General features: G+C 38.8%; 1 protein-coding gene across 1 annotated transcript in view; it reads right to left on the reverse strand.

The window, feature by feature from the left end:
• The window catches only part of LOC134533163 (MAGE-like protein 2), a 270116-nt gene that overhangs the window by 164541 nt on the left and 80934 nt on the right, over positions 1 to 24641 (reverse strand). The window contains exon 2 of the mRNA XM_063370523.1: positions 539 to 1912. Coding sequence (XP_063226593.1) covers positions 539 to 765 — 227 coding nt within the window. The 5' untranslated portion in view covers positions 766 to 1912. The remainder of the gene's footprint in view (positions 1 to 538; positions 1913 to 24641) is intronic.

The following is a 24641-nucleotide window of genomic DNA, read 5'->3' on the forward strand; positions in this document are numbered from 1 at the left end:
TTAACTTTGGATAAATGTTTTAAAAGAAAAAATAAAATAATATCAGTAAAAACAAATGATTATGAAAATATTATGTCAACGAGTCTACTCACGCATACCTTTTTTTTATTAATAAGTGTCATACGCTATATTTTTTTCGAAGTTGGCCTTAAATTTACGGATCCTCATTGTACATGCCAAAAAATAAATCAACATTGTGGTTTGCGCAAGTCAACGATACCATACCAAAGGTGAAAATGTGGTTGGGTTTGGTTAGATAGGCCACTTTTAATATATATATATATATATATATATATATATATAAACAATATTACACACATAATGCTCCCCATAGAGCACTATTGCAATAAGTACGATCTCGAGTTTTTCGGGTTCATTTTTATCAAGCTTTAAATAGTTTAAAATTTCCCTTTGGCTTTGTAAATTTTGATTGGCGCCATCTGCCACAGATGGCATCACACCGGGGTGACAAATTCCTGCCCAGCGGAACGCAGTGCGCGGCGGTGCGACGAGGGGCAGGGAAGTGAGGGCGGGTTACCTGCAGATCCAGGAGTGCCGCCGCCGCGGGGTGCCAGGGGCGGGCGGCGCCAGCAGCAGCATGCCGGGCGCCGCGGGCCGCTGGGGCCGCAGCAGGGGCAGGCCCTCCGGGTAGGGCCGCAGCAAGGGCAGGCCCTCCGGGTAGGGCCGCGGCGACTCCGGGGTCGGCGGCACGGGCAGCCGCAGCTCCGGCACCTGCAGGTTCATCGGCGCGCGTCCGGGCAGCATCAGCCTTCGTGCTCGCCCCCGCGCATCGCCGCTCCCTCTCTGCAGGTCCTCTTGGTGGTGCTATGTCCTCTGACGTCCACCTCTCTCGGAGACACTGCTGCTACACGTACTTGCATCTACTGCGCACTGTGCCGACTCTCTATGGTTTCTCAGCACGCTTATCTGTTCGCCACTAGGTCACCGAGACCGCTACAAGCCACAAGTAGTCATCTCCTGCCCTCTTAACGTCTACCTCTCTTAGAGACACTGCTGCTACATGTACTTACATCTACTCCACACTGTGCCGACTTTCTACGTGTTCTCCGCACGCTGTTCTGTCCCCCAGTAGGTCGCCACGAGTCCTCTCCCGCCCTCTAACGTCTACCTCTCTCAGAGACACTCCTGTTACGTCTACTTACATCTTCTCCGCACTGTGCCGACTCTCTATGGTTTCTCAGCACGCTGATCTGTTCTCCACTAGGTCACCGAGACCGCTACAAGTCACAAGTAGTCATCTCCTGCCCTCTTAACGTCTACCTCTCTTAGAGACACTGCTGCTACATGTACTTACATCTACTCCACACTGTGCCGGCTCTCTAGAGGTTCTCGGCACGCTCTTCTATCCTCGAGTAGGTCGTCGAAACCGCTACAAGCCACAAGTTCTCTCCTGCCCTCTAACGTCTACCTCTCTGTCACATCTACTTGCATCTACTCCGCACTGTGCCGACTTTCTGTAGTTTCTCAGCGTGCTGTTGTATCCTCGAGTAGGTCGCCGAGACCGCTACAATACGTCCTCTCCTGCACTCTAACGTCTACCTGTCTTGGAGAAACTGCTCTTACGTCTACTTACTTATGCTCCGCACAGCACACGCTTCCGAACATTCCTCAGCTTAATGTAAATGCCCTCAATTTAACTTCAGAAACCGCTACAGGCCTCCTTGTGCCCGGAACTACTTTTGCTACCTCAAGTGTCCTCTTTCTGGTGGCGCTGCAGTTAAGTATCCTTTACGCACAGCGCAAGCACAAACAATTTTGAACACATTCCTTGGGGAGTTTGCCGAGACCTGCACAAGTTGGTGTTTGCTCTTCAATTTTTTCTCTTCCGTTTGACATTTCCTTTCATTCCTTGCTGCTTCTCTTCGATCTGGTCAGAACTGTGAATGGATTGCTGAAAAGAAATTATTCTGGGATAAGTACGTTATTGTATAAATAAATGAGTGAAATTAGAGGAAGGGACGCAATTAAATGAAATTTATAATATCGAGAAATGTAATTGCTGCATTGTAGTCATACACACAAGCAAATGGAGCCATGATTTAAAAGATACTTTTTTAAAATTAAATCATTGCTTTGGAAGCGCAACAAATAGAATTTTAATCACCCATTTCACAACTAGATGAATTTAAACTTAAAAAAATCCTTGTGTTCTAAAATAAAATTTCATGATGGAATGTGTAAAGTATATTAGTGATATCATATTTGACATTAAACTTCAGTATTCTTAAACGAATAAAATTTTCCATGTCTTCAAACAAAAATTTAATAGTTTATTATTATTTAAATTAGTCTTTAAAAATAATATAAAACACTTATAAGTAGGGACCGGAAAAATTCGCGGGTTCAATGCCCTGTAGGATGAACTCCATTGTTATACGTACACTTGGTCAAATGTCACCCACTCATTGGCTGCTGTCTTATGAGACGTCACAACGTAGCAGCCTGTGATTCGATAAAGCTTTGGTTTGGTGTTTCTAATTGGCCCAGATTCATCCAGGTGAGTTGCAAGCCAATAGCAGAGGTAGCACTGAGGAATAACTATTTTTATTTTAGACTATCGCAAAATGAATTTGCGAAATTTTCCGGTCTCTTCTTATAAGCATTAAAGTATAATGATCGAAAAGTCGTTTTCATTTGTTCAATTCAAGTTATAGATCCTACTATACGTTTAAACATTACGTTGGGATAACAATTTAGGTACGCGTGCACAGCACTTTAATATTTTTGGCGAGTTGTACGTTATAAACAGGGGTTAAGCTGGTTGAAGTATATTAAAATCTTTAAAGCAGTCACTATACTTATGTCAGTAACTGGTACGTTCAATACCATATACAAAAAATGTAAATTAACCACCAACAAACAAAAATGGAGGCTATCCTGAGCCTACAGTGCATATGGAAGAAATAAATAAAATTAAAGTTAATTTTGAGATAGTAAAATAAAAGAATTTAAATGCTGTTTGAAATGCAATATAAAATATTATCGTACACTTTGTGTAACCCGAAATAATCATAAGCGATAGACACTCAAGATTAATAACCAATATATAGGGCCATGCATATTTCACGAAAAGGTACCCAGGCCAGCTGAAAGTTAAAACACTGTAGAATCGTAAGTGCTCCGTGATTGGGTGAGTTTCATTAAGTACATATTTATTTTTTCAACACCAATAACTAGAGACCGGAAAAATTCGCGGATTCATTTAACGATATGTTGGAATACAAATAACTATACCTTTATATTGCTTCTGTGATTGGCTCACAGTTTATCTGGAGGACTTTAAGCCAATGGAAAACCTTCAACCAAAAAAAGTATCGAATCGCAAGCGTCCCAGTTGACACGTCGAACGAGTTAATAGCCAATGAGCAGGTGGCATTTGCCTGAGTATGTAGGGGGTTGTGGAGTCTATCCTAGAGGTCATCGAAAGCGCGAATTTTTCCAGTCTCTACCAATAACACTAGTTAAGTGCGGAAGCAAACACGTACGAAGTGGCTCAGCCAAATAAGGCAACGACTTCTCTCGCATATGGCTGAAAATCACACGGAAGAAACCGCTGGTGCGGGTATACCTTGTTGCAGTCTAATAGGCATTCAGATTTTTTCGTGAAAAATGCCTGCCCATACCAATGTATCATGGACAAAACCTGAAATTAAATAGAATATTCGTTGCTTCGGACTGGCCGTTAGGCAATAATGACGTTGGCGTCACTTGATCTTCTTTGATAAATTGCGTGGTCATAAGAGACATAGGAACTTATGTTGCTCTTTTTGACACGTATAATTCACTCCTTTTACCATTTCCCTGTCCAGCTTATATACACTTTACACATCTCACTAACTACCTTAATTACGATGGATGCAGTACTAGATAGCTAAATTTCATTGATATTCGTAGCGCTTCTGAAGCTACGTGGCGGCCGAAGACACAAGGACATTTTCATTTCAAATAGTTCAAAAGTTCAAATTATTATATTTGTCTCTTCTCATTGGTGCGCTGCTGCGCTGAAGGCACAGCGACAGACACCGCAAACACACGAAACGAAAACATTAAAAACGAAGTTCTTAAAACACGCTGTTTTTAAACAAAAATTAACGTCAATGTTCATAATTTAAATAAAACCGTAAATAATAAGAACATAAAATATGTACGTGATCCTTAGAGTAGTCACGGCAACTACTTCAGGACGGGACACTGATCAAGCTTTGTTCGTTAACAGTATCTAATTAATTTCAACACAAAATATCTACAAAAATATAATTAAAGCATTTTTATAATTGCTATGCGTCCGTTACTGCACAAAGTTGTTGAACCTGTTTACAAGGTCTCGTAAACAACTAGAGCGGTTTGCGTTTGCATTTGTTTGTATGTAACCGCAAAGCAAGGAAGATATGTGAGTTCATCCGACATAACTGACACACAAATAACTTTCAAAAACAAACGCATTACTTTAATTTCTGTCTTGGAATCCAACGAGGATATGGTCCATGGAGATCATGATACTACATGCCTCAAAGCGAGCTGAAGATAATATATTAAGTAATATATATACATATATATATATATATATATATATATATACACAATTAGATGTTGGTATCTATGACTTTGATAAAATCCAAAACCGTTTGACTGATCGCCATGAAAGTTGGCACATCGAGGCGTTTTTTCATGGAGAAGGATTTTATGCTATCCATTATTTTGTAACTCGCCGCTAGATGGCACTGCAGAGCATCAACTTATAAACCGTTCACCCGATCCCCATGGGTAAACAAAAAACAATAGATCATAGGTACACGAACAATAAATGTGTGACATTTCTCTATGTCCACCTCACTGTTATATAGAACTATCCTTTTTGCTGTAATTCGTGAACAATAAATATATTATCCTGTATTCAGCCCGGGCAACGCCAGATACTGCAGCTAGTAAAATATAAATAAATTTACTTTATAGTCTGTTATCTAAGCAGAATAGTGTCCATAGAGATCATGATAGTAAGTACTACTAACTCTGATAAATACACAACTTAACTTTGCCAGGTCTCATTTCGGAATGAACTACTGGTTTATCTGTTTCGTTATTTAAAAGTTTGACAACCTGCAAATAAGTTAAATGAGTGGTCTTCTTTTAATTTATCAACACATTTACTGTTGATTTCGCTATTATAGTCTTGTGTAATTTACTCTTGAGTATATCCAGAGAAATGAAATAAAATTAGTGTGAAAGATGACACAGACGAATTTCAGCGGGCAGAATGGGTTTAATTTTATATCTAGAAATATAATGGGAATTTAATTAGACTTGAATAAACTGGAGGGCTGATTAAAAGGTAAATAAGAAAAATGTCGGTAGAATTTGTTGCCGGAGCAGCTACGTCGCCTATAGAATCATTCCATTTGAAGAGCGAAATTTTAAACTATATAATGTAACGTCTCCGATAAAAGTAAAAAAAAAAAAAAAAACCTTGAAACAATACTTAACCCCGGTTTTGCACCTGATTTTTTAACAAGGAATTTTATTGAATCACCGCCCGTCTGGTTAAATTTCATTAAAAATTTAATACTTTAAAGTTTTCCTTTGGCATTGTGAACTTTGGTTCGCGCCATCCGCCACAGATGGCAGCACCGTACTTAAACCTGTATGTTCCGTGCGACTTCCGTTCCGTTCACGAAACAACTCTCACCGAATGCCGTTGACTAGGGACCGGAAAAATTCGCGGATTCATTCGGTGATAGGCTAGAATTTTAACACATATAACTCTTAGATAATTTTTCTATTGGCTTACTGTTCATCTGGACGATTCTCAACCAGTTATAAACCCGCAACAAAAGAAGGATCGAATCATACACAAACCAGCTGAGACGCCTTACAAGTTGGCAGCCAATGAACTTGCGTTATTTGCCCGAGTGTACAGGGGTATGTGCAGTCCATCCTGAAGGCCATCGAAACCACGAATTTTGCACGTCTCTCTCTACTCATTGGCTTCTGTCTTGTGAGACGTCCCAACGTAGCAGCCTGTGATTCGACAAAGCTTTGGTCGGGCGTTTCTCATTGGCCCAGAGTCATCCAGGTGAGTGGTGAGCCAATAGCAGAGGCAGCACTGAGGTATAACTATTTATATATTTTAGTCTATCGCGATATGAATTCGCGAATTTTTCCGGTCTCTACGTATACATAAAAAAACATGAATGTGTAAAATATTTCTATAATACAAGTAGGTATACCTTTGAGATGCTTGAGACGATTTGAGAAATCAGCACTTGGCGTGCGCGCGACTGGCTGGCCGCAACTGTCGGCCTACTTCCTCTCGGTTGGCGCTTAACACGGCCAAGAGGCGCGGAGCGTCCAATCACAGACTGGGTTCCTACTCCCAGGGCACGCGTCAAGCGACTGGCCGCGTGCGGCGCCGACACCTTACCCACTAACCCCCGCTCCCTCAAACTTCCAAATTAAACACCCGCGGCCGCTAACATACCCTGTCTTGTTGCTCTTTTACCACTATCTCCCCTTGTCAGCTTCAGTGAACCCGCCTCCTTGACGAACGCTTGGCAACGGCTAGGGCCGTCAGCACCGTTATTAACAAACCCAGCGCAGATGCGTTGATGCCGTAACGAACTATTTTTTGTCAGTAAAGACAACACAAAACATTTTGTGGTTACGTTAAAGAAAATATTTCTTTTTTTTCTTTTTAGAGTCAGCGAAACCATTTATCTGCAGCAGTGAAAATGTTTGCTATTTTAATAAGTAGAGATCGGAGAAATTTGCGGATTCATTTCGCGATATGATAAGATTAAAGTAATTACACCTTCTGTGCTTCTTCTGTTTTTGGTTCAATGTTGACCCGGAGGAATCTCGGGCAGTTATGAGACCCTTAATCAAGTAAGTATCGAATCGCGCATTACCCAGCTGGGACGCCTGCCTCGCAGGTCAGCAGCCAACGAACAGGCTGATCTGGGAAACGCTAAGCACCTAAAATACTTGCAGGAGGATGATGCTGCTGTGGTTTTCCATCGCCTTGCGAAATTCGGACGAGAAGGAATAACAGAACCCTCAGTTCTGAACCCGAGAAGGAAATTCACAAGTGAAATACCCCCGAACCGCCCTAAAACTGAACACGGACCTACTGGTCTAACAGTCAAGAATCCTTATCAATAAACGAAACGTACGGAAAAGATGAGCACTTGATAAGTTTGTTTTTTGTCATAATATTACATATTACTTTCACATTAGTTTTTTTGTAGGGTACCAACCCCTTCCTTCCAAAATTCAAAAGGAATATATATATATATAATTTAAGACAGAATATTAAACAATCTCAACTTATCTACATCTTAAGTATACAGAATATTTTATACATAATAATTATTGTAATTTAATTGTAATGTATTTCTTACAATTTATTATATTTTAATTGATATTTCATTTAAGCATAATTTACTTTTAAACCACGGAAAAGATAATCGAGTATTCAAAAATTTTACTTTATTTTGTTTTATCAATCTTATTATTTGCTTAGTTAATACCGGAAAGCTATTCAGGGAACGGTTTTACAAATTACTTCAACCATTTGATGTACTGGGGGCAACACAAAGCATAAATGCCCGGGTTATTAATCCGAACCCAGTATAACACGTAGGTACTTAGCGATACAGCTTGTTTTCATGTAAATATCTGTAATTTTACATGAATATTTCTGAGTCGTTTACAAAAAAAAAAAAACACACACACATTTGTATCCACAGCGGACCTTTTCCCAGAGCTGGGGTGTAATTTATTTACACGTTCTGCGTGCCGCGCTGAACTGTAATTGCGGGACGTAATTCAAGCCGTGGGATGATGGTGATGGCGGCGCGAACTGGGTGGAGCCAGAGCGAGTGGGAAAAGCCACAGCTGCGCAGCGCCCGCGTGTCTGCCGAACATCATCTCTCGTGACCTACGAGCGGAGACCGCAAATATTCGCGTTTCCCCAGTCACCTTCGGGGATCGGACTCAGTAGTCATCTGCGAACTCGACCGAATGCCATCATCTGTCGATTGGCCTTCGACTGACGAGACTTCTCGACTTGGCATAACCCGCGATTCGATATTTCCTTATGCGAGGTTTTCTCACTGGCCTTATAGCGGAAGCAGCACAGAGTATACATACAATTTTATCCTATCACGGAATCATGAAGAAAAAAAATTTCCGATCATCGGTTTTCCCCTGGGACTAGAAAAAAAAGGTTCATACATTTCAACCAGGCTTTTATTTTTCGATTCATTGATATTCCTTTCGAAGCACACATGCATCCAAAGAAATAAAAAAAAAACCACAATGTCTACACGACCCAGTCATATGTAATCCAGGCAGAGGGTAAAATGTATCAGCAATCGGTGAATCTCTGACTTGATTCCATGTTACGTCTGAACCAATAAGAGCGCTCGATGGCCTTAGCATCGTTCGTGATTGGATCAGAGTGGACCTAACCGGCGCGAGCGAGTGAGCGAGTGAGAGAGTGAGCGAGTGAGAGAGTGAGCGAGTGAGCGAGTGAGAGAGTGAGCGAGTGCTCGTTGTGAGTGTGATGTGGATGCAAGCTGTGTGATAATGATGTGTGTTCCTCAGAACACATTATTAACATATGTACTCCACGCTTGATGATTATTGTAGTGGAGACCGGGGCAAGTTGACGATGTTAAGCTTTGAAATGGCCTTTAACAGATAAATAAGCATATATAATATCTAATTTGGTACCAATACGAAGTACATACTAATTTCTACGTAAATATGTAAACAGGTTGTATTACTTTGCGTAGTTCCAAAGTTATTGACAAGAAACCAATTAGTTAGCACATTCGTCATCTTGCCCCAGGAGTGGGGTAAGTTGACGAACCTATTGGGGTAAGATGACGAAACCAAAATATATATATTTATGGACAAAGTAAACAATAGTTTTATAGATATCCTACACTAAACAACGTGCAGGATGTAAAGAAGATATATTGTAACATATTTGAACGACTTTGATATAATTCCTTGACTTCATAATTGGAAAAGTTTTCGTGCCACCACTCAGAACATGTGGAACACTGAATCCAGTCTTCATTTGGAGGTTCCACGTAAAATTCTTCACATGCAGGGCAAGAAACGCTATTTAGGCTTTATGGTTTTGCTACAGAATGATCAGAGCTTTGTTTTTCAGTTTTCTTAGTTTTTCTTTCATTTTTATTCTCTTCATTCTGCTTCTTCTATCTATCTCTTCGTCACTCCAACGCCTCCTTTCCGTTTTCCGCTTATAATATGCCTAGGCATCTACAAAAAAATCAAACAAAATTGTTACGACTATTAACACAGGAACTATTTATAATATTTTATAATTTCATTATTATTTTTATTTTACTTAAATGTTCGTCATATCTGTACATCATTGGTTTAAATAACACATATAATACAAAATAATGCTCACACTGTCATTACCTATGGCAAGTTGACGATTGCAGGGGCAAGATGACGAATTCGTCTGCGATCTGTGGAGGATGACGCAAACTGAAGTTCACAAATCCAAAGATAAAATTTTGTAGTTATAACTGTTTAGTGAATTTTAACAAGATGGGGAATATTTTAATAAAATTCCTTGTCGAAAATCATGTCCAAACCCTGGGTAAAGTATTTTTTTATTCAAGTCTTTTTCGCTTTTATCGGAGCCCTTTAGTTTATATTGATTAAAATTTCGGTCTGCAAATAAAATGATTCAATAATCGACGTAGCTACTGCGGAAGCGAATTATGTATAGCGGCGGGTGCGGAAACTACGATTGATGCCCGTCAAGAAATGTATTTGAACACAATTTGTCTATATTCATCACGCTCGGCATTATTTTAAAGAATTCTACCTATGCTAAATGTCGTGTCCGAGGTTCGTATTATGAGTTTTGCCACACGACACATGTATTTGCTCATTACCGAGGTCAGATGTCACACATCTCCGGGGAGCACCGGAAGACTCGCTCACGTGATGAACGCCGGCTGCACGCTAGTAAAAGTGTCCCGTTACGCACATTGTTCCGTTACGATGTGTCCCGTTACGCTCATTGTTCCGTTACGCTATGTCCCGTTACGCTCACTGTTCCGTTACGCTCTGTCCCGTTACGCTCATTGTTCCGTTACGCTGTGTCCCGTTACGCTCATTGTTCCGTTACGCTGTGTTCCGTTACGCTGTCGGCGAGTGCAGTAATAATAGGTTATGTTACAATTGACTAAAAAATTATGGTGATTCATATAACTGAAGATAGATATTTGATTACAGTTCATTTATGTGAAAACTTGTTCATAATTATATTTAAACTTTACAGCTAAACGCCAGTTTTTTAAATTAATTACAAGTCATCTACACGTGAACTGTTTCGTCTACTGTTTATAAAGTGAAGTGAAAAGTTAAATGTGGTTTTCATTGCTTATTACAGCAACAATTTCAGCAATAAACGTTAATTATTCTTGCATTTTAAAAATCTGATTACTAGTATAATTTGAAGTATTTATTCTTTTATTATTAAAATAAAAATGAATCAACTTTATTCATAAAAGTATGCGATCATTTCATCAATGTTTTGTCATGACGTTGTCGCGTTAAACTATCGTCCGTAAACCGACTTTACAGACAACCAATTTTTTTTTGCAGTGAGTCACCAAACACGGAGCCCCAGCTTGTCAGGCGCGCGGTAATCAAGCCGGCGAGGACGGCGAGGGCAATTCAACTCTCCGAGCGGACGGACAAGTTTCAACTCGCTTCAGGAAGCGAGCGCGCGGGCGGAGGCGCTCCGAGAGATACGGCACGTAAACACACGTCCCCGGTCCAGCTCCCCTCGCTTCTACGGCACCGGGTAACTGCTTCCACGCCCGGGCGGTCGTCGGCCGCGGCAGCGCGCGCGTCCAGGTGTCGTGAACTCTGGGAAGCCTTCTTTTCACAGACGAGAGAGCCAAAACCCGAAGTTACCCGAAGTTCATGGTTTTTTTTCCCGTATCTTTTATGTAGCTATCCTAACCAAATCAATAGGGACCGGAAAAAATTCGTGGGTTCAATGACCTCTAGGATGAACTTTCATAGTTCTACGTACACTCAGTCAAATGTCACGCTCTTATTGGCTGCGGTCTTGCGAAGGTTTTTTCAACGTAGCAGCCTGTGATTCGACACAGCTTCGGTTGAGTGTTTCTCACTGGCCCGGAGTCATCCAGGTGACTTGCGAGCCAATAGCAGAGGCAGCACTGAGGTGTAACTGTATGAATTTTAAGCTGTCGTGAAATGAATCCGCGAATTTTTTTCCGGTCTCTACAAATCAACCGTCCACAATGTATTAAAGTATTTATAATGTAGCTAACCTAACCTAATTGACGATTAGTATCCTTTTATCAACACCGCCATATTTATTTACAATGAACAAAAAAAAACCGAAGATGCACGATCGGGCGTTTGGCTCTCTCGTCTGTGAAAAGTATTCCCGTGAACTCTGACCCTGCACTTCACCGCTCCTGCCAATCGCGCCAACAACACCAGTGGAAGAAGAAAAAAAAAACTACTTCCCAAATTGAATTCCGTTCAACGTTTTAACTGCTTGTATCTTACATAGCCGCTTCAGTGTTTTGATATCCACAGTGTATCAAAATCATAATTCTGAATTTACTTTCTTTTTCTCTCTCCATCGGAACATGGGTTAATTTATTGAGACATAGCAGGCGTGCCAAACGGTCAAAATTAATTACTTACTCAGAAGTGACTCGAACTATGTATGGAATAGGCTACAGAATAAAATATTTACCAACTACCATCGCTAATGAATGCTATAAAAGCTTGAAGTTTTGTTTCAGGAAAGACCGTAGTAATTTGAAAATTATTTATGCGTCGATGATAATAGTTAATTGATTTCTTTTTATGCATGGATATGCCCTATGCATGTTAACAATGCACTTTAAAACAAATACCAGTCAAAAATAAATGTCCCGTTCATTAATTTGGAGAGTGAAACAAATTCCTTTACATAACACTTCATTTAAATATCATATAGAAGTTGTAACTTAAACCTTTCTACAACTTATTTTTGACGTGACAACGTCTAATAAATCGATGAACGCCGGCTGCACGCACGAAAAAGTGTCCCACTACGGATGTCCCACTAAGGATGTGTCCTGTTTGCTCATTGTACGCATGCGTGGCATCTCTCATGCTCATTGTACGCATGCGTGGCATCTCTCTTCCAATCGATTGGAACAACCATCGATTTGACTTTTCAATCATATTTTCGTCGTTTGAATTATTAATATTATGCAATTTAAGGATCGTCCACCGATTTTCAGCACAATCGGTACGGTTATTTAAAAGTAATGTTGAAAATTCAAATACGTTTTGAACCAACAATGGTGTTTTACAGTTACACATAATAATTAAAATTACACCCGGGATCTTTCGCACAATGTTTTAAAAACTATTGTAACACATTATAAATAAGTTTAGTGTATTTGGGATGCGTATTTGTTATAAAATCGTGTTAATATTGTACCCCTACCGTGAACAAAGTTTTTATAAATATTTATAACATTTGAAACTACTTTACCTAAGTATGGCTTCGTGGGCGTGTGGTTAGCGTACCTAATTCTCAAACTAAAGAATATCAATTCGAAACCCGGCAGCTGCGAATTTTTTTGTACTTGTAAAAATAAATACGGCGCACACAACATTTCTAAAGTAATAAATATATTTGAATTAATGAATGCAAATAAAAGTAAATTTATTAATTGAATTGCACATTTCATTTCACTCCTTTGTATCCATACAAAATAGTGATATTTCAATAAAAATGATTCAGTTTTATTTATAAAAGTATGCAGAGGTAGATTTTATCATGCAAAAGATAGAAAAATTAAAAAAATTCTTCCTCAAAGAATATAAGATTTTTAATGCCTAAATGGTTTGGTTGCAAAAACCTATTACGGCTAAGTCTCGGGCCGAATATTTCCTTTTCTTCTGGATCAATCATTTCATCAATGTTTTGTTATGACGTTGTCACGTTAAACTATCGTCCGTAAACCAACTCTACAGACAACCAATTTTTTGATGATTCGTTCAACTTACGTAAGAATAAACCTCACGTTTTAAGGTATATTTAAAAAAAAACATTTCATATTCTAAGCCTTTAAAATACATTTCATGACTCACAATTGAAATTCGGTTTTGATCTTAAACTATTCCGAATTCGTTTGCTTTCTATAACATACTTCTCTGTGTTATTGTTATTGCACTCCATTACATCAGTGAGTAAATAGGCAAAATGGTTCAATTATTGTACAACTTACTAACAGCATGGAAATCAATTACGGCAATTGAAAAGTTAAGTTTATTGTTCTCATCCATTTCTGAGAAAACCAAAAAAATCTTCACTCCTGTAAACATCGTTTAATTTTATTGTACCAAAATGAACTCAACCGAACTGTACACCAATAAGTCTATGCCTATTGTCCAATGACTGCTGCTATATTTTATTTCCGGCTAAATTGCGTGTGACCAGGTCAATTGAATTTGAATTTTGTAATGTTATTCATTTATTATTCTTCTGAGCGTGTCAAAACTTCTTTTTTATGGTTCGTTAAGACTGAAAACTGAATTTTAAAGTGTTAATTATATTACATTCCAAATGTATACACGAATTTGAAAGCTTTCTATTAATGTATTTCAGAAATACAATTAGTATTTTATAGTTTTTTTTACACTTCTTTGACGTAATGTATTACCCTTCTACATGTTTTTATATCTCTCCTAAGTTTCTGTATTATGTTCCGAAGTAAACCTAAATCATATCTTACTCCATCACTCCACCAAACTCCTGGAGCAAAGTTGAGCCATACTCCTTCACGCTCCCTTCAACCGTGAAAACGAACTACCGCGTAGTTTCTGGCAAAGTTTCAACAATCTTTCAATCCCCTTTCCATTTCGAAAACAAACTACTGCGAGCACCAAGAAATACCAACCTTGAAAGTTGCGTGTTTTCTCACCAAACACCATTAATCTTGCTTACGAGCCAGCATCTTTCCCGGGAGTATATTACAGCTATGAACACGCGAAGCATCGGTTAGCACGTTTAAGGCAGAAATGTATGTGACACGCCCTTGGAGTTGACCGAAGGCCAATAGGGCTAACAGTTCTATTTATATCAAGGGCCAATCAATATAGTCATTTATATTTATGCGAATACTTTAAATTAGAAGACATTAACTTATTTGTGACTTTTGGTAAAGACGTTCAAAATTCACGCACTTTTGTTTTATGGTAACATGCTGTACCAACGTTTATTTCGTAAGTTCCTACAGTCAGTGCTAATTCTTGTTTTTCCAACGACTTTTCCGGGGTATTTTATTCGTTTCATAAGGTTCAGCGATAAAAGTCTAGATTTATGCTAAATTCTAACGTGAATACAGGATGACCCTAATTATCAACCTGGCTATCGTCCGAGAACAGTTTTTTTTTTGCGTAAACGTTTTGTAAGCCACAAGTCGGAAGCATGACGAACGTGGCCGTGAGCTGATTTAATTTCTCAGGAAGCTCCCGTTTCAACCATTCCCATCCCCCCCCCCCCCCCCCCCAAAAAAAAATGATTCCACCAAAACTCAATTTTCATCTAATCACCCAGAAAAATATCTAATATGGCCTGAAATTGACATGACGTTTAGAAAACATGCACACACGCATGCTGGGAGCTAGTACAAAGTACGAAGTCGGCAGCAGGGCCGGCGCGTCCATATAGGCGAACTAGGCAACCGCCTAGGGCGCCAAGTAGCTGGGGGCGGCGCAGCACGACACATAACAGCTGATATAATATGTTTAACGATTATTGAGACTAGATGAAAATGGATTTTTGTAACAGTTTGGAATGTTTATATTGATATAAGTAATTATTTAAAGTCCACGGTGACCCGTTTATGATTAGTAATAGTAATAATTAAAAAAGTAAAAAAAAAACACAAGCCTGCTTACATTTGAATGTTTTGAATGTTGACAAAATCTTAGACTTACGTGATGTATTTTGAGGCTAGGAAAATTTTTTTTGGGGTGTTCAGCCGGAGGGGGGGGGGGGGGGGGGGGTAGGGCTGACATTAAGGTTTTTCGCCTAGGGCGCCAATTTACCTTGCACCGGCCCTGGTCGGCAGGGAGTTTCCTCCAACTTTTTCTTTGTTGACGTAGCGCAATTAGTTCTTTGCCGTAACAGGCTCAACACCCAAGAAAAGGCTGTTCAACGGCGGCTGAGGCGTTTTGCTAACCAGTCTCTCGGCTCCGGCTCAAGCACTGGTCGGCGCTCACCTCAACCTTCCACTTCACGCCGGCACACTTCAGTCGACCAGAGGCCACGTCACCCGGCGAGCGCCTGAATGCAGATGGACTTGATGAGTCCGTCCTCACCCACGGATGTTTCCAGTTGTTGGCCATCGATGTGCTGCTCTGAGACACCCCGTGCCCCGCGCCTTGCCGACGGCGTTGGAAAATACCGCGAAGAGGGGTGATTTACGGTCATCACCATTCACCTCCTCCCACGAGCTCGTCCGGGAGACCTCGTCTGGCTAGGCACGGGCGTTAGCGTTAGGCACGGATGAGCGGCCGCTTTGGCATCAGAGCCACGCCTCGGCGAGCCTGCGCCTGCGCAACACCAGCTTCTTTCCCTTTCCCTCCCAGTCCGCACGCATAGTCCGTGCCACGTAGCTTGTCTAGGTGACTGCTGCCGTGGTGAGCCGAAGCCCCTTCGAACTGAAACATCTGACTAGATAGCAATACATTCCCTCGTTCACACGTATAGTCCGAGCCACGTAGCTTGCCTAGGTGACTGCTGCCGTGGTGACCTGAGGTGAAAGTCAGCTAGTGCTCAGGCCTCCTCGAACATGAAACATCTGATTGGATAGCAATACATCCCATCGTTCACATATATAGCCCAAGTCACGTAGCTTTCCTATGTGACTGAGCAGTCCCCATGTGGCGTGATAGACTGAGGTGAACAACATCTGGTGCTCAGGGTCAAGACCTTGTGACCTGTGTAAGGCCACAAACCACTTGATTATTCTTATTTTATGTTTAATGTATATTTTTTTATATATTCCGTAGATTCTTATGGAAAATTAAAAGGAATATAATATTCTTTGTGGCATATTTTTAAATGAAACAACAGCAAAAAAAATGATGCCGCTTATCTCATAAGCCTATAGTCATAAATCACAACTTTATCGCGCGCGAATTACATTTTTTTGTAAGTTCTGCTCACGAACGACGATGCACGAGCCTAAGTACCCGGTGCTGCTCGGCCCTTACGTAGAGTGAATAGACATAATTTAACGTAAAACGAATTTTTTTCTCAAACTAAGTTCTTAGAAAGTAATTTTCCCTTTTTTTTGAGCGTAAAGTGTGAAATGTCATCAAGGGTACGTCAATTTTGCTTTAAAGTGTAGATAAGCGTGACGGGGTGTTTTTCGAAATGTGTTGTAGACTGTGAGCAGCCTCTATTTTTTTCGAAATCATATAGACAGTAATTTTCTTCTTATTTTGAATGCAAAGTGTGCAAAATTTAAAACAGAGCACAAACAAACCGGTTTCAAAGAGACTAAAATGAAGATGAGGATTTTTTTTAAAAAAATCTTGTGTACACAGGAGGATGGGGACAGTTTTGTTTATAAATAAGATGTAGACAGCAATTTTGTTTTACTTCAAGTGTGAAGCATTTCATCGATAAGTACTAAAAATACCTTTTGAAGCGGTGGGAAAAAAGGTTAGGATTGGTTTTATAATAACCTCATTTAGACTGTTTTCGTCAGGTCTGCAAAATTCTAAATTTTATCACATAGGAATAAAACTGTAGATTTGTATAATAAACAAATATAAAAAACAGAATAATTTATATATATATATATAGACAGAAGACAGAGAGACAGAGAGAGAGACAGAGACTGACAGATAGACAGCCAGAGACAGTTAGAGAGACAAACAATTTATTAGTTACGTGTTTTGAAAATTTTTGAATAAAACTACAAATTCTGGTTGTGGTAAGTTAAGAGGCTCTAGTAAAAATGTGTTCAATGTGCATTTTACGAGTCTGCAGCCACAAGGCCTTGCCACACAAAATAGCTCGTTGTCGCTACAGAAGTGTGACTGGAACGAACATGGCGCCAAATGGAAATTCATTTGCACCAATCATTTCGTGATCGTTACACAATCATTAACGCGGTTGAGCGTTACAAAAATTTCCGTTGCGCTGCTTCTCGTAACTCTCTTATGTCGTCATCGCCTCGACTGTAAATAAGTTTCACTTCAAGAAAAAGAAAAACACGCCAACACGGTAGGCATTCAGTAGCTGGCGTGGAGTAACGGAACGATGTTCGCGGGTCCGCGCGCTCGTGCGTTCGTGCGGGTGCGGCACGGGACAGGAGCGGACCGGAAGAGAGGCGCGTCACGTGTGCCGCCGGATTGGTATGCGCGTCCGGCGCGGATGGCTGACGCCTCAATCAGCGGCGCCCGCCAGCCGGCGGAATATTAAATGAGGGTAATTTGATTTTGCCGTGTAGAGTGTCGGGGCGGCTCGCTGAATGACGCCCTTTTTGGGATTGGGCAGGGAAAAAAAAAGAAGTGGGATTCGGTCCCGGACGGCGAATCTGATAGGCTAACCGCAATTGGACAAGCGGCGGGCAACGACTGTGAAAGGTGTCCTTCAAACAAAAACTAATCGATTGGAGTCAACAAATAAGTTACAGTATAAATAAATAATAAATTACTTTCACATGTAACTTATAAAATCGTTCAAAATAAAAAATGCCGAATGTTGCTTTGATTTATAAAATATAGTAAACGATTTATTAAATTATAACTTAAAAACCTCGCTAATTTTTTCCCCTTCTGATCATCTGTTTCTTTGTTCACAGCATCACGCTATGCTACTGAACAAAATTAAATGAAACTTTTTTATTTAAATTTTTTTGTTAAATTAATTCATAGATTATACATCAAATTAAAAAAAACACCCCTGAAAAATTTAATGGGGCCGAAAAGGTAAGTATGAATAGTTGATGTACAAAAACTACGAACACTATTTTTACCATTTTCCGAAATTGCACACCTAAGCAGAAACAATGAGTAAGTTTTTTTTTTACAAAGAAAATGTATATATCCAAAGTTAAAGGTAAGAAACTAGACATGAATAACATACACACTGATTAGGTTTACTGTTTTACCATATTTGAAATCTTATTTCTAACAAGGCGATAGTGGTGTGTGAATGGTTTCACAAAAGCTAAACATACCTATTCCTTCATCCATCATAGCACGAAATGATGATTTTGGCTGTTTTAATAAATCATTAAATAATTAAAAGCTTACTATAAAGTGTTTAAATATTTACACCTGAAGTAGTAAGAACGGAATTAGTTTGGTAAAATTATGACAACGGGTGTCATAGAATCCACAGAAGCGGATGATGTAAATTTCCTCATAGGTACATATTTTACATTAAAATCAAATACCAGAATTTTTTGTCTCCGCCCTTGGAACAAAAAGAGGATATTATACCCAGTATTTGAGATTATAAAACTGCGAATTATTGTATCTATAGAGCATCCTACTCTTAGATTGCAGTATGGAAGTAAATGGGCGCATTCTCTCTCTCTCTAACACACGCCGATTGCCGTTAGCACTGTCCTTGTTTCTTCGTGCGTTGTTGCCAAATATCAAACGAAATTTAAAATTTTAATTTTTGGACCAAGCTTTTTTTCATATTGTATAGAATCAAAATACGCATCAGTCAATGCTTATTTTGAATACTTAACAATATTTTAAGTGTCCGAAAAAATTAAAAAACATAACTTATTCGCTGCGAACTGTTTTGAAGTATTCCGATATGTTTCACATCAAAAAAAGAAAACCTACATGTGTATTTCATTCAGATTTTTTTTATTAGTAAATTAATGCCTTATGACGCCACCGAACAAATGTTAAGACAAAAACTGTACAGGTTTCACTTAAATAATTTTTTTAATATATTGAAATGCATTTTCTCACAAACTGACACATCAAAAACTTGACCCGCGGAAAAAAAAATTTCTATTAAAGATAGATGGGGGACGAAAGCGAGAAAAATGTCCACAATGAATTGAATTAGTTTTTAAAAGCAGCTACATCTCAATTGCTTCTACAGTTTCCGTGGAAATAGCTGTTAAAGATGTGTCTTATCAGTACAAGAGCGCGCGCTGCCGTCGTAAGAGGAAACAGGGTCGTGTGTTTAGATAAGTGGGGTTCTGTCCTACAAGCAATTTCATATACATGGCTTCCTTAGTCAACAAAAAATATTATAATCGATTCTTGAACATAATATTTAAAATGTATGAAATAAATACGAAGGAATTTAATAGCGATCATGGTACAAAATTTTGAATTATTTTTCTATCCTTCTCACCAAGCATTTTATCAAACATTGTTTTAGACAAAGTTTTGGAAAATAATTATGATATTATTACAAACAATTTAAACAGATTTGATAAGGTGTCTACTAAGGCAGTTACGTTATTTGTCCGGTGAAAATTTTTTTTCGAACCCATGCAGTTATGGCTGGTCGTATCAAAAATGTATTTAGAAAACATTTTTCGGCATTAGGTAATCCGAGTTATCATACGTTAAAACGGATTCGATATTATTCATACTATGGGAGTTGTTGCGATTTTTCTGTTTTTCAAAAAATCTTCCCCATTTCGAACCAATTGTTCGGATTTTTCCCATAACTTACTCGACCGAGAATTTCCATTACCGTATTTTATTTATCATTTTGGACATGACTTGTCCAAAAATACGGCATTTATTGGGCCCATGAAAATGTGATATATATATATATGGGATTTTTAGAACAGAAAAGAAAACTATAAGAAAATTTCGTCTACAATAGGTAGTTTTTATTTGAAATGTACATAAAAGTGGCGTTATTACAAATTGATATGTGTAATAGTATAAAATATTATAAATTACGATATGATTTCTTAAAATGCTTCTTGTTCGATCCAAATTACAAAGACACGCATCTCCTGAAATTCGTAATGTGTTAGAGATTTGGCAACAGCGCGCGCCATAAGCCGTGTACTGCAATATAAGAGTGGGACGGGCTATAGTAAAACCTTTTATATACCTGACCATCTAAAGCGTGTACTTTTATTTTTTATCTAAGCGACTTTGAATTCCATCTCAGTGTTGTCATACAATATTATCTACATAAAAGCATAATCCTGATTTTTGCCGTGGTCCCAAACATAGCTAGCGGGAGGAACACACAAAATAGAATTGTAATAAAATAATAAAATATAACACTTGAAAAAATTCCTCATAGATTATAACTGTTATGGGTTAGAAAGACCTAACAAACTAGAACCACACAAAATGATTAAATCCAAATTTAGGAAAATCATACTAAAAAAGTGGTATAGGAATGGCAGTCCTGCAGCAGGTTCCAGGTTAAGATTGAGGATAGGGTCAATGACCGACCGCTTGGACGTCAATGCAGCCATCTTAACTGAAAATTCCTAAACATTCCTCAAAATATCCCTATTTTGAGAGAAAAATTCCCGTCTTTAAGGAATATTTCCTGTTTTATTTCCCAAAAAAATATGGAGAGGACAAAATTCCTTGAAGAGGGGCAATATTCCACAGAAACCCCATCAGAAGTGATGACCTTGACCTTGGCCGTACACATTAAATCTTTAAGTTTCAACTAAAACATTCCGAAAAAATTACCAAAAATATAAACAAATTTCTTACTTCAAATGTTTGGTTACTTAATCGATTTAGGTCTTTGGTTCGATTCCCGGCCAGAGTAAACATGTAATGTATTAATAAAAATTTAAACAATCTTAATTAATATTTAATTAAAATTATAAAACATTCCTACTTAGGTCACACACGCCATATTGGATTATAGAAACTTTGCAAATTTTTGTTACGGCTGCCTTATTGAAAATCAATTATTGGCGCACAGCTCTCTTGGTCCATCCTGGATCCAGTAACATACGAGGAGAAGTGCTGACACAACTATGCCAAATAGTCCAATACGTACAGAAAGATTTATTGGAGACGAGAGCGGAAAAAAAATCGATATAGTATCTGTACACATTGCAAGAAAGATTTGTTTTATTTAAAAATAAATTAATAATATGTTGGTAGTTTTTACATGATGGAATGCGTATATACACATATACAGTTGATTCAAACGAAAGCTTTTTTGTAGAAAAGATTTTTTGTAGAAAAGATTTTGTTTACCCAGCAAAATTAAATGATTACGTCAACTGAACAGTTTCTTTTCGGAAGATGTGCAAAATAAATGTTGCTACACGTAGAGTTTAGGTGAGAACAACAAAATATTTTGTTATAGCACGTATATATTTTTTTAGATTTATAGAAAAAAAATGGGTGCGTGTAGTTATGTACACGTGTTAGAAGTTATACTTACTTGGCGTAATAAAAAACAGCTTTTAATTTGCATGTAAAAATTAATATAATAAAAAATAATAAAACTACTGGAGTGATATATTGAATACGTCTGGTAAATTAAAAATTTAAATAAATAAAAAATATAATAATTGCTGAGTTTTCAATACTAATATAAACAAGTATATGAAATTAATTATTTTATTTAGTAAAACAAGCGAGATAAAATTTAATTAATAAATAAAATTTAATAAATATGACGAGTGTTTATTTTAATTATTTACTGTTAATAATGTAATAATTTATCATTAAAATGCAAATAAATTATACATACGGGAACATAACCTCAAACACTCCCATGAAAACAGCCAGGAGACTACTAAACCTTCCACAGGCACTCCCTGCCAGCGACAATGGAAACTTACAAGCAACCTGACATCGTTATACATACGGGACCATAATCTCGCTAAACAAATACACTTGAAAAAGTTTATAAGCACAATTTGAATCACTGATATTGACAATAAATAAGTGTTTTTAATGATATGGACCAGTGTTTGATATCAATCACCTAAGTATAAGATTAAAAAGCTTTAAAAAGATTAATTTATATCATCTTGTAAAATTTCGTTGCATGGTGCGCGCGCATGGTAATAATTCTCTCTCATAATATTTTTTTTTTTCATAACGTGCCCAAAGAAGAATAACTCTACAAATATTTACACATATGTTTGTTTTTGTATCGTGTAAAGCTTGCTCTCCGTGCAATCACGGCGCCCGGTTCTCGACAAGAAAAAAAAAAGGAAAGACAAGTGAAAGCAGCGCATCTTCAGGGAGATGATCCGAGAGCGCGCTGCGCAGCTGTAGTTGCCTGTGTTGACCCCCCGGAGGCGCCTTTATGATCTCCCGAGGTCGCGGCCGAGGCGCCGGTGTTTGCCGAGGTCGTCCCGTCGCCCGCGCGTTCGTGTCCGCAAGGGGCCACGCGTCTCTCGGCTCAAGAAGTGCTCCTCCGTCCGCCATGCAGCCGCCCCTCCCTCCCTCTAACACCCCCACAACCTCCGATCCTCCGCCGGAGTTTGTTTGCACTCTCACCTCCACCCGGCCGGGCTGACGTCACGGGCTCCTGTACACCCTCTTGGCGAGCGATGCCGCGGTTCCAATCCTCCAGCTTCGCGCTCTGGGGCACGAGTCAAATTGATTCCTCTCCTGTCGCCCACGAGTCTCGTCGTCTTTTGAAACTGCGGTGGCAGCAACGTAGTTTCTTTCAAGAAACGCTTTCTTCGTTGCCTGAAAGAGTCGGTGATGCAAAATCTCCATGTGAAACATTCTTTGAACGATTCGTGCAATGGGGGGGGGGGGGGGGGGTGATTCATATAAAACCACTTCGTGGGACATATGCCATTTGCTGGATTTGCATTGAGTGTCATGGAAGAAACCTCAAACAAAGGGCAACGAATATTAATACATAGTCTCACCGAGAACAAGATATTTTCAGCTGATGAAAAATGTAAAACGCATTGGCAGCAAAGAGAATTCTGAAAAAAGGAATTGAGTCAGGACGTCTCTGCATCGCTGTATTTATGTTGTGTTGCCCAGTTTATCTGTTCAGAACCATCGTTGGGCTCGTCTGTTTTTTTTGCTGCATGTTGTACAGTGTTGTTGTTTGTAAATACTGTTACTGTTTCAACTGCCTCGTCGTTGCCAGTCCCCTGTGTTCGTCTGTGCTGTAGTTGATTATTTCTCTGGCGAAATTCCTTCGTCGGGACTCTCTGTGCCGTATAGGCATTTGTTACGTGTCATCAGCTGGTACTGACTTGTCCTCTGCTTGCTTCTGTGTTCATCATTGCTATCCATTTTTGAAGTTGGTCTATGACATCCAATGTAAATCAGCAATTTTGTATGCCCATGAAATTGTTTTAAATCTGTTTCTGTGATGTTTGTTTTAAACTAACCGGACCGTTGGTTAGACAGGCATTTGTATTTTACATCTCCTTGACATCGAGGTCATTAAGGACTGACACATCATTACATTATAGGTTACTCGGGGCAATAAACGGCCATAGTCTGAGTATACGTACCAATCGCAGTATTTTCCCCAAATGGCTTCGGGAAAGCATGGAAAACCATTATCGTGATGCATTGACCGGAATTATAACTTGGCATTTTCCGAGAGAACGTTTTCGTGGCGCCCATTCACTTGAAACCGAACGTAGGTAGGCAGTTGAATTTTCCTGTAAAATGGCCTGTAAGTTAGATTCCACAAGACTTAGCCAGTGAATAATTATATTTTCCTTAGCTGAAATCCAGCGCTAAGTCTGGAACTTCATTGCCAAGTATCTGTTATCGATTAAATGTGAATTTAAAAAACTGGTAGTAAAACAATAAACAAAACACAAACGTACAAGTGTTTGGATTTCATGCTGTCGTAAAATTTACAAATCATACACTTAGATGGAACTAATTTCATTTTGTACTTTGCACCACCATCAACATAGTATGGCCAGTTTCAATGGAGATATATCGAACTATAAGACTAAATATGTCAGATTTTTCAACCAGTATTAAATACAAAAACCACTCAAGAATCCATAGGAAACTTGAAATAAACTCGAAATTGCTTTTATTGGAAAATTATATTTGTGTCTTGGAGGAAAATTGACTAAGTATTCACAAATCTGCGTAAACAAAAAAATTACAGTGACAATTACATAAAAAATGTTATTCTCCACTAATACTGATGTACTTATCCTATTGTTTTATCAGCGCGCCAATACCAACTGCATAAAATTATTCGGTTTGCTTTCTCAGCCATGACAGGATACGCTATTGTTCTCTCGTACAATCGTCAAGCACTGACGTCATTTTGAAACTGAATGACGCATGCGTGGGTGCGAATGTTGTTTGGTCAATGTACAATAAGTAACCTAATATTAGATGATGCTGCCAACGATTAACATTCTTGGAAAGTATTTGCTAACTATTTAAAATAAATCATTTAAATTTGTGACTTTCTCTTGTAATAGCAAATTCAATTAAACTTACAGGATTGGATTGAAAAATCTGATGAAGCCACACTTATTTAGTAAAGGACCCTTTATCAAAGCATTTCTCCTTGAGCAATAACTGACACCGGCTTAAATGAACGCAAAGGAATGCGTAAACTTATA

The sequence above is a fragment of the Bacillus rossius genome, chromosome 6 (genome assembly GCF_032445375.1).
Source record: "Bacillus rossius redtenbacheri isolate Brsri chromosome 6, Brsri_v3, whole genome shotgun sequence".
Taxonomy (NCBI): Eukaryota; Metazoa; Arthropoda; class Insecta; order Phasmatodea; family Bacillidae; genus Bacillus; species Bacillus rossius.